Genomic DNA, 12,237 nt, shown 5'->3' with positions numbered 1-12,237 from the left:
ACTTCAAACAATATGCATCATGGGAATTCAGACTTATCAAAGTTTACTGGTTGAATTATTCATCCCAGTCAATGGTGTAGCATGTAGTTAAGTCAGGATCATGATAACTCAAGTCTGGACCCTTCAAATGTAGTGCTCAGTGGCAGCTCCCATTTTACTGCCCTTGAAAAATGACTATAAGGATGGGTGGGAGTATCTACTTTCAAAAAAGAGGTGAATGGATATAGCTATTCCCTTTAACCAAATAATTAAGCTCAGTTACTAAAGGAAAACAATCACGGATTTACCGTATAATAAATTAGCATGCATTACCTCTGTGTCTGAGGTGTGCTCTGAATTCGTAGGGCTGGATTCATCTTGGCAACTCAACTCCTCTTCATCACTGACTGTAAAACACAGGTAAAACACAGGTTATTACAAACAAAATGTTGGAAGTGCTAAACTGCTACTGTGTTGTCTTAACTCTTAAAGCTGAGATACTGTATATAATATCTGTAAGGGCCATAGGGAACTTGTAAAATACCATAGTAGCCAAAGCTACCACAGTGCTTTTCAGTGATCTTCCAGGTCCAGTACAGCGCAGTACCAGGACTCAGAAGGTCTAGCAGCACAAATGTGTGATTGCATACATACATCTATTATTAAATCAGGCCCATTGTGTGTAAACAATTTTATAAAGGAGTATAGCATGTTCACTTACAAAGAGACATTTCACTTTAGGTGAGGTGAAACAAAGTTCATGTTCACTTTGCAAAGAATGTCCAATTGTGTGCAATGGAAATTTAAACTGGATGACTTCATTGAGCACAATTTCTCCTCATTCACTAAGTTAGGTGAAAATTCACTATGCAAAAATACATTTTACTTAGCTTAGTGAATGAAGTGGTGTTGCGCTGACCTCAATCATCCAATCAAAATTCTGTTTTTTGTTGTTGCCCATTATCGGGTATTCTTACAAAGCGAAAATTTACTTTGTTTTATTCCATTTACTAAGAAAAGGCAAATTTCACTTTAAAAGTGAAGATGCTGGACTCCTTTAGTAAAAAAATGGAATTGATTGCCCATTTTCAGAAAGCAGCAATGCCAGTATGCACAGAAAGATACATGATTGATGCTTTGTACCGTATTTGCCGGCGTATAAGACGGGTTTTTAGACCCAAAAACTTCGGCCGAAAATCGGGGGTCGTCTTATACGCCGGGTATACTGTATGTAGCTTCGGCTACATACAGTATACCGCGCTGAGCCAATCACGTCAGGCTTTGATATCATTAATACAAAGCCTGTATTAATGAATACAAAGCCTGCCGTGATAGGCTCAGCGCGGTATACTGTATGTAGCTGAAGGACGGAACCCGGAAGATGGAGGACACTGCGGGGATCGTGGACAAGGTAAGAGACTGTAATCCCAAGTCTGGCTCAGGGTTACCGATTATGGTACTGAAAATTAACCCCGAGCCACACTCGGGAATACCGCCATGGAGGTTAGTGAGTGCATTTAAATATTATTTTGGGCTATACTCGTTTTATACTCCAGTATAGCCCAAATCCTATATTTTAAAAAGTGGGGGGTCGTCTTATACGCTGAGTCGTCTTATACGCCGGCAAATACGCTAAGTCTTGTCAGGCTAATAAGGAAGTGAATTAAAATAAAATACACTCTCAAAGTAACCTCTCTAGATCAAGGCAATTGTGTTTCTCCCTCTATATCAACAATACTTCGTTTTAAAAGACAATACAGGTTACAGATGCAGAAATATTTTCAAACCCTATTTTCCTGGGAAGTTTTATTTCATACTGTTACATGGACATAAAACTTGTAGTGTTTGGAGAGCAGCCAGGAGCTGTGGGCTTAAACCTATGCCAACATAAACGGTGTACTAGTCTTTCTTAGTATTCCAGCCTGGGCGAAAACTAGAATACTCTTATATTTTACATCAATCAGAGACAGACCTCTTTTATGCACAGGCACTGTGCAAATGCCGTCACAGATGGATATAAATTACACCCAAAGATTTACATTTCACATATTTTTCCTAGCATCATGAAGAGACGCAGAAAGATACACAGTGTGATATTCAAAATGCAAGATTACCCATGCTGTATATTTTCTTTATTGGAACTGATCTGTCAACATATAAATTGTATTTAATACATTTTGGATCTGAACTATTACTGCATACTAAGGCCTCGTGCCCACTGAATTGAAAAAAATGTACTGCTTTTTGTATGCAATGCTTTTCTATGACTTAGGGCAGGGGTCAGCAACCTGCGACTCCGGAGCCGCATGTGGCTCTTTCATCCCCCTGCTGCGGCTCCCTGTCCAGGGGTGGATCTATCACCAGGGCCTCAGGGCCTGAGGCTGTGTGGGGGCCCTGTGAGGTCCGGTCTGGGCACCCCCCCTGGTGGAATATGCGGCAGAGCAGGGTCTACGTTGTGCTCTGCAGGGTCACTCTCAGGTGGGCTCTGCGGGGTCTCGGGTAAGCCCTGAGTCCAGTGCACTACGAAGCCCTGAGCCCAGTGCGTTACAAAGCCCTGCAGCTGCGTTACGAAGCCCACATATACCTATATACAGTACATGCTATACATAGCATAAAGCTAAAAAAGGATATATGCAGTGTTATCTTCATTTTAGATGTCAAAAGGGTTTTGTGGCTCCTCGTGTTTTTTTTTCTGTGGGAAACGGGTTCAAATGGCTCTTTGAGTGTTTAAGGTTGCTGACCCCTGACTTAGGGGGTTATTCACAAAGTGTGAATAACATTCGGCTATTCACTATGGCTCAGTATGGCTGAATTCAGCCATAAATTGTTTTCAATCAGCCGTACTTCGGTCAACCAAACATGCTCTGCTTGGCTTTTAAGCCAAGATCACGTCTGGCTCCGCCCAGCTGTCATTCGCCCCGCTTGGCTGTCACTTCGACTCAGTCGAGCCGAATAATAAGCCGCTCGGGTGCTGTACGGGCTATAGTAAATAGCCCGTACAGCAGCCCTTCGGTTCGACTGAACCGAAGGGCTCCCACAACCGAAACTAGCTGAAGGATCAGCCGAAGCTACAGCTGGATCCTTCAGCAGCTTTGTGAATAGATCCCTTAATGCACACCTAGATGTGCAGCAGTGTCTACTTTAGGCACATTCAGTCTAGCTCAGTTTACCCAAACTAGAAATGTCTGCATTCCAGGTCCGTTTGCCGGTTTTACACACCTAAACATGTGTAAACGCGACTAAGCCCAGTACAGGAAAAAGCATACAATTGTCTAAACTTAGCAGATAACTACTCTTATACTTACATGGAGTTGGATAGTGTGCATTAGACGTTAATAAGTGGAACCATATCAGTCAAAAACATATACCCAAGTTCTTATTGCATCTAATTACCGTATTTTGCGTTCCATAAGACGCACCGGACCATAGGACACAGGGAGGTCCGGTGCGCCTTATGGAGCACTCGACAGACCGTAGCTTCTGTCACAACTTCAGTGACAGAAGCTGCAGTTAGTGACTGCTGAGACAGGTCGCGCTGTGATTACAGCGCCACGGTCTCAGTGATCACACAGAGCAGATGAAGAACGTCCGTTCTTCGTCTGTTCTATAGTGATCTCGATCGCCGCTGCTGCTCGGTCTTAATACGAGTGATCTCATTAGATCCCTCGTATTAAACGAGCAGTGGCTCCTACTGTACATTTAGCTCTGCTCTAGCAGAGCTAAATGTACAAAAAACTACTCGCCCGGCGCCCGAAGCTGCATGTCTCGGGCGTCGGGATTCGCTCCATAAGACGCAGGCACATTTCCCCCCTCCTTTTGGGCCTTATGGAGCGAAAAATACGGTAAGTAGACGGCCTTTTTTTTCTAGAATGGCAAACTCCAGTCCAAGCAAACTTTCTATTGTGAAGGTCTAAATTTTATCTACTAACAATTTTGTTTCAAATTCTGAAGCTGGAGGGCTGCTAATATGTCATTTAGATGATTTCCTACATCAGACAACAAAAATGTAATGTCTATGCAAGTCCTGTTTAAAGTTTATTTCCACTTTTGCAGCCATACTGGGATAACACCTACTTTATATTTGTTACATGCTTCTATTCATATTGCATAAGTTAAACAAAATATTTCGAAAATAGCTTTTTACTTGTTAGATTTCTATTCCAAGCCTCCTGGCTGATTTCATTACAATTTGTAAAGTAGATTTGAACACTGACTGACCTAACAAAGGGTTAAAGGATTACAATCCTGGTTTCTGCATTGTATGCTAATGAGAAAAACACATTCCAAACGTTCCTGTCCTCTATCTTTCTATAGGGTCAGGTGACTGTGAAGGTAGTCAGAAAAACTAGGGTTCAGCCATTTTGCCTGATGCAACAAAACAGTAAATGGTAACACAATCATATAGAGGGGTTTTCTAAAATTTTACTGCAAAAGTGGAAACCCACTTTAGGACCATGAGTTAGTGGGAGTCATGTTGTGTCTGTGCCCCACCCACCATTGAAGCATCATGTTATGAATCACACAAGAATCAGTACAAGAAGCAAAACGGCTACTGGCTAAGGAGAACCAAACTTTTTTTGTTCCTGATTCAGACCTGCTCAGCTACAAGAGGTCATATACAGTTTTTTATTTTCTTCCACATATACTGTATATTACATAATCAGGTCTGCTTCTCTTTTATCTGCACGACTTCTGGCACCTCAGTGATGGTTGATGAAAGCAACTACTGTCCGACTGGATCCTGGTCAGGTTACCTCCCAGCCAAAGGGTCCATTGTTGAAAAGACAACTGAATTGCCCTGCGCTCCAGAATATTGATTGGGGGCTGAGTACCGACAGGCTGTTTAAGACACCTCCCCAATCTGACAGACTGGCAATCATTGGCAGCACCTTCCAGACCAATGGCAAAGGAAGGATTTCCCGAATCCAGTGCAGGACTGGTGATCCACCATGCTAGGGAAAGACTGGTCTTGTTGTTCAGGCATATGGAATGATCCAGAGTCTATTTGTCTCACATTGCCAGAATGTTGAGTTGCAACGGTCTGAAGTGAAACTGGGCATATGGGACTGCCTCAGAGGAGGCCAACATTAGGCCCAAAATGTCCATGCAAAAGAAAACTGTTGGGGGCTCCTGGACCGTAGGGTCCAAACATGGGAGCGGAGAGACTGGTGTTTGACCAGGTGAAGGAAGGCCCTAGACAGGACAGTATCCAAGATTAGGCCCAGATACACCAAGCAATGAGTTGGAGCCAGCAGTGATTTCTGGAGATTTAGGATCCAGCCAAATCGCTACAGGGTATGCATTGTACATCATAAATTGGCTGAAAGAAACTGAGCTGACTGTTCCCCCAGCACAAGGTCATCCAGATATCCCATGATGGGGATACCCTGAGAGCAAAGCAGAGCAAGAACAGGGGCTAGCACCTCAAAAGTAAAACCAGTCCTTTCACCTGCCTCTGGCCTGCGACTGAGTAAGTCGCAAATAACCCCCAAGGGACCAAAAAGCACAGCACATCTAGGCTCCCAGAAAGGGATGCATAACATATTGTTCCAGAATACTTCATCCTGTGTCCTGTAATGTACAATTAAGAAAACTGCCATCACTTGAATAAGCAGATTATGCTCATTTTAGTGACCGCACTACAGGGGAACGGAGTTTTAACAATAAAATAAGCATGTCCATAACTATGGGATCTAAACACTGATTAGCAGAAAGTTGTGATTAGATGCTTGACCTTTGATGATAAGTAAGCATGGCGCAGAAATGATTTGGCCCTAAGCTCCAAGAGGGTATAAATGTGTGTGTATTTGAATCTATGGGCCAGTCAAAGAAATGTGATATGTATGACCAGTATTTTTCATACCTCCAATTATAATGGTCTAGAGCAGCCTCGTTGGCCATCAATTGGAAAATATTTAATGGTCTGAAGCAAGATATTTTTTCCACAGCTCCTTAGCCTTTGTATGACAGACTAGTTGTTTAGGGAATAGCATATTTTAAGCCAAGGTAAAACAGTGATTAAAGACACTGTAGCATTGCATCCATTTTAATCTCCAGACCGGTGTCTATTTCCTGTGTGGTCCACAGGGAAGTCTCAGCCGCATTTACCTCACTGATCCTAATTTTAATTAACTTATTATAATATCTTTTCCTTTTATGTACGTCAGGCTCTTTAGAGAAGGATAACTTGGTTGCCAGATGTCTGCAGACAGATATGGCTCAATCCCAAAACAACAATCCCTCCGACACAGAAGAAGTGATATTGTGCGGCGGTCTCACCGGTGGAGGACAATTACAGCGATGGGCGTATTTTATTAAGAGGAAGACAACTGAGTAGCAAATGAACTTGGATCAACGTGGACAAAGAGGAAGAAATCCAATTGTTCTCTAACACAGAATAATTTAAACTGATACTTGTCAGTCATTAATGGGAAAAATCCTCCGAGAGAAAATTAGAATATTAAATGAGTTAATATATTAGATAAGATATTGTTAGTGATTGGAGAAACTCTTGTAGCTCGCTTTGCTAGGATACTGGAATCTGTCGCAAACATTTAACAAGATAAGTTAGTTCTAGAGTTCTAGTTGCTCAACCTTGTACAGTAACAACAATAACAAACCTCTTAAGTCTTCTACTTGGTGGGAACCTTCCATTTTATTTTTAGGTAACTGCACCATGAAAAAAAAGTATTGCCATTCCCACCACATTGCCAGAAATGAAATTGGTCCAAGGTGGTCATTTCATTTTCACTTTTTCTGCTGCTTCTTTCTACTATGGACAGCAACATTTGGTATATACAGTGCTACCTTGGTACACGAACGCTTCTGTTTGCGAAAAATTCGGTTTGCGAACAGGAAGTTCAGCAAAATTTTGCTTCCGTTCGCGAACTCCGCATCGAGTGACTAACACAACCGCAGGCATCTTCCCTGCTCTGACACATGGTCGTGGCTTCCTGTTGTCGAGATTTTGGTCTGATCACAGTTTGATTCGGTTCACGACCAATTCGGTTCACGACCAAAATCGTGGAACGAATTAAGTTTGTGAACTGAAGTACCACTGTTAAGGACTATGCACAGTCCTAGGCTGCCCAAAGATGTCTCATGGAAAAAAATAAGCAGTGATTCATCTGCCCAACCATAAAATCACTGGGATCTGCCACACTGTAGCCCATAAATGTGGAGCATTGAGGCCTATCAGGGTAGGTGTGAGCTCTCCAGCACAACGATGACATTTATTTGCTTCCTCAACACAAAGCAGAGGGTAACTGCTGGCTGGATGACATTAAATGTGCTAAAGCACTGTGTATCAAAAATAAGTGATTTGTTTTTATAAAACACGGTTTTCACCTTTTTTCATCCATATTTGCATCTAAGTACTGCTGATCCTCTGCAGTCTTTTTCAACCACATTCCAGGAGTGCAAGTAACAGGGTGACGATGTAAAAGCACAATTGACAAACAGCTGTCACTTAATAAAAGGGACCTTTATAGCTGGATAACCAGGTATTGTTCTTTACCACCAAAATGAAAATTTGAAAACCGAAATGAAACCGTAATGAAAAAAGTCAGGCCGAAACCGAAAGTTTTTATTCATTTTTTATAAACTTTTACATTTTTTTACATTTTATTTTTATTTATTTAAATCAGAAGTCATCAACTTGCGCAACTAGATTGATTGTTTATGGGCTATATATTGATAGTATCAAAGGAACTCCAGTTATACTGATAATTAATCCAGAGAAGATGTGTGCACCGATCCTGCAGCCTGGTTGGTTGGAAAGGGAAACATCCATGAAACAGCACGGTGAAAAAAACATACAAAACCGGTGCACAGATCTAAGTGCAGTATAAAGTGACTATTTAATAAGGTTAAAACTAATGCACTTACAGGATATTAAAAAACATCTCGCCTGTCAGGCATCAGTTGAAAGTCCCATCTCAGCTGCTGGTCCCAGATTGCTATCAGGATATGGAGAGAGCAGAGTCCAGTTCAGTCCAGAAAGATTCCAGGACGCCTGTTCTGGAAGACACAGGTCTGATCCAGTGGCTGAGCACTGCTGTGGCTGGTTCTCCTCAAAGCAGGGTCACAGCTGCTGAGTAATTCCGGGTCGTCAGGTGTCAGTGGCGACAGCAATGCTCAGCCACTGGATCAGACCTGTGTCTTCCAGAACAGGCGTCCTGGAATCAGCATTTTCTCTAAAGTGCTATTTTCGGCCGATATGTTTCGGCGGCCGATATATCTGGGCATCCCTAGTAAGAATGGTATGTTTTTTTTCTGTAGGATGCTGAAAAATAGTGTATGCTGGTAACACATCTTCGTACATTTAGTGTTACAATCTCAGCACCTCAGATATAAAGAATATAGTCCAAACATTCACAGCTGCTTAATCTGCAATAGTGACGGCCCAGTTTACAGTTAGAAGGATGATGCAAGACACAGAACCAGTAATAAGTATTAATCCATCATCTTCTACTAATGCCGCCACTTACAGAGTTTCTGCTGCAGCTTCTTCACTCTCCAGAAATATATCACGAAAACTCCTAATGAATTCAGGAATACACTACAAGCCCCGGGGAAAAAAGGCAACCCAGATAACAAGTGCTAAGAGGTACACTTTGCTAAGTAAATCAGTTAAATTACAAAAAGGAAACTAATTAGCACTGTGAATATTCAGTGACGCCACTGATAAAGGGGGATTTCTTTCATTACAGTTACCCTGTGGAAAAGTACCATGCGTTCACTGTACTATAAACACAGGATGTTATTAACAAGAACTGGACTTATCTTCCGATGGGGCTGTGTTATCTTCCTGACTTTTTAATATGAAAATGCTAGAGAGATTAGGAAAATAATTAGCCTAGCATCCTTAAAATGAGACTTCAGGCAAATATAAAAATCCCCTTTTTTCAGGCTACTTATCTATTCATTCTAAAACATGAAATATATGTTTAAATAACGCCAGCCTAATTACTTGAAGACAATTTCTTACAAACTTCCTCAGGTACTGAGAGCTGTAGCTAGAGGTGTTTAGGAAACTTTTTTGCAGAATTCTCTTATCTCTGCCTCTGTAACTGGCCCATTGCTTTTCCCAGAAGACTGCATTGAACTTGAGGTCATTCATCTTTGAAGAGATGCTTAAAGCAGACCTCCAGGTAAAATTTGTATTAACCCTTGCAGTGGGGCTACCCCTGCACTACAAGGGTTAAGTGCTTGTTTGTGTCTAGTTACACTCACTTGATCCTCCGAGCCAGCCAGCTATGACGGCGCTCCCTTCTGCCTGTCTCCTCAACCACTGCAGCGATGGTTTGTCCCTCGGGGAACTCACGTCTAATACACAGTGTATAGAACATGATAACTCAGGGGCATTAGACTTCTGCGGCGGGGGGGCAGAGAGGCTACAGGGACCGGTCTAAGAGCAAGCCGGCTCGGTGGTTTGGGTGAGTATAATTGTTTTTATTGTTAACCACACAAATGAGCACTGGGTAGCCCCACTGCAAGGGTTACAACACTTGAGCTAATCATTTAATTACAGTTAGACACAAATAATTAGCACTGACATTCACCAAGTGAACTGAACACAGTCTATTGAAAATCAGTATTTTCTTTCCAGGAGGAATGTAATATCAGGCAAACACCGCATTAAGGCGGCCACTAGATGGAGCTGAGGAGGACTTAAAATACATACTAATTTCCCATGCTCCTCGCTTCATCTAGTGGCCATTATGCTGTATTTTCCTGACATTACATTCGATCTGGAAAAAAATATATTAATAATATGCATTTTTGTCACCATTCACACAGAACATACATTCAGTTTTGCAGGATAATAGGGTCTGCAATTTTGTAAAATTTAAAAATACACCCCCCTCTATTAAGGGTAACAACTGTGCAGGCAAGCTCCACCACTGGCGCCATCAGGAGGCCGATCGTGGGCACTGACTTACAGGCGATGGTGAAAAAAAGGTGAAAACAAGTACTTTATTAAAAAGAAAGGTGTAAATTGTTTATGATACACATTGCTTAAGCAAACTAAAATGAATCTAGATATGTTTTAGATCTACTTTAAACATTTGACATGGTATATAACACGCCGAATGATCCTTATACTAGTTTACATTTTAGACAGTTATATGTGTGTTCAGTCTGTTGGGAAACAAAGGAGAAAAAAAATAGGAAACTGGCCGAAAGAAAGATACACAGAAACACTTCCCTTTTCTTACAAAGGAATCTTGCAGAAAGTCCCGAGATTAGAAAAGCACGGTGACTGCTCCCACTGTAGGAACACAACAAAAGTGATTTTCCCATATTGACAATGTTATTGTTTGATAGAAGGAAGCAGATATATCACACAACCACAGCACAGACATTGGAAGGGAGGTAATTTGTCAGATGGGCTTTTCACTTCAAATTCATGCCACATCACGCCACCCAATTTATAAAATGGTGCTATTCTTTGAGGGAAATGTAAGTGCCAGCTTCAAAGAACAGATCAAATCCATGCTTGGTATGGAGATATTGATTTTTCTCATCAGGTGCAGCATAACAATGAAATAAATGTGCAGCAGTAAGTGTTTCTCCCCATCACTGTAGGCACACTATCTGTCTTCACTTTCTGAATGGCCATAGCACAATAAGTCACATATAAAAATGCTGCCCTGAAGAAAGCTGGCAAGAGGTGATTGAGGATAATGCCCAAAGTCAATTCTGGCAATACAATTAGTGTATGATTTACAGCAAAGTCACACAACAATCCCCCTATCCGGCTCAAACAACCAAATATGGACACTTCAGAGGTATAACAGAGTAAGGTTACATAAAAACATATCTTATTGAGTTCAGCCCTAAATAGGCTCAAGCCACTTGGCAAGTTGCATCTGATGAGCGAAATCAAACAGATACCTCAGCACATGGCTGATTATTTAATAGCAATTATAGACTAAAAGGGGCAAAGGAGAAGAAAAATGATCTGGGCACCTCTAGCTGCTCCCACCACTCTGCTTAACCATATGTGCACAACTTTGCTACAGTATCCCTTTTTATATGTTATCCAACAGGTTTTACTAACTTAACACCGTCCTTTTATATGTTGTCCACCAGGTTTCCCAGACTTACAACCACTACCCGACATATCATGTATACAATTTCCTGATACTTGGGCACTATACAACAGCATCATTTATTATTACATGTATTTATATAGCGTTGACAATATACGCATCGCTTTGCAGTGCACATTTACATCAGTCCCTGCCCTAAGGAGCTTACAATCTAAGGTCCCTATTCCACACACATACAGAGTCAATTTAGAAAGGAGCCAATTAACCTAGAATGTCTCTGGAATGTGGAAAGAAACCCACGCAAGCACAGGGAGAACATGCAAACTCCTTGCATAAAGTGTCCTGACTGGGATTCAAACCGGGAACCCCCAGTACTGCATGGCAAGTGTTAACCACAAAGCTACCGTGGTGCATTAGATTCTGCCAGCACTTGTTGACTGCAAGATGCCCCCTGAATAGATGATTCCTGATTAAAGTTTGGCTCAGGCCCTCTTTTATCGTTGATCATCCTGCATTTCCCTAATGGGAACACTAGTCTGTCCTCTTTGAGCAACATAAGTCAGTGGGGTTGATTTACTAACCTTATAAACACACCACGAACATGTATACACCTCTGCAGTGTGTTCCCTCCCAGCATGATCTATGGGTGGAATCTAAACACCTTTGTAGTGTGTACACACCCAGCAGGTGTGTTGTGCAAAGCCAAGCATGAATTGCAAGGTGATGTTGTGTAAATTAGCTCTATGTTGTGTTGCTTGCGTTGATGAATGCAGGAATGTAAATGCATGAGCTAACCATTTTTGTCTAAACTGTGAAGCAGCATTATATATGCATCATGTGCATGATTTTTCCATATATGGCATTAGTGGAAATATGCTTTTAGAGACTTTTTGGTTGATAAATACGTTTTGCTGTGTGAAAATCACACACACCTGGTGCGTGCGTGTGTTTAGGTTAGTAAATCACCCCCAGTATGTCCACTATTGCCATTACCAACCTATAGGCCAGTATTGGGTAGATCACACTAAGCAGTTGACATACTTGATGTGTAACAGAAGGATTATTTAAGGGTTTAATTGCTTATATCCTAACAATCAAATCTCTTCATTTATAGCCAGTTTTAGGCTTTAGACCCATAATCACAATCAGAATGACAGTGCAGTCTTACATTTGAAAGGAAGGATTTCTAAACTCAACCACT

At 41.5% G+C, this 12,237-nt stretch overlaps 1 protein-coding gene across 1 annotated transcript in view; it reads right to left on the bottom strand.

The window, feature by feature from the left end:
- The window catches only part of RAPGEF5 (Rap guanine nucleotide exchange factor 5), a 235,506-nt gene that overhangs the window by 111,605 nt on the left and 111,664 nt on the right, over window positions 1-12,237 (bottom strand). Inside the window, exon 8 of the mRNA XM_018571590.1 lies at window positions 313-386. Within this exon, the coding sequence (XP_018427092.1) occupies window positions 313-386 (74 nt within the window). The remainder of the gene's footprint in view (window positions 1-312; window positions 387-12,237) is intronic.

Source organism: Nanorana parkeri, unplaced genomic scaffold (assembly GCF_000935625.1).
Source record: "Nanorana parkeri isolate BGI_ZX_2015 unplaced genomic scaffold, ASM93562v1 scaffold1789, whole genome shotgun sequence".
NCBI classification, from domain to species: Eukaryota; Metazoa; Chordata; class Amphibia; order Anura; family Dicroglossidae; genus Nanorana; species Nanorana parkeri.
The sequence above is the reverse complement of the archived record's forward strand: the minus strand, read 5'-3'. Positions and strand labels throughout refer to the sequence as shown.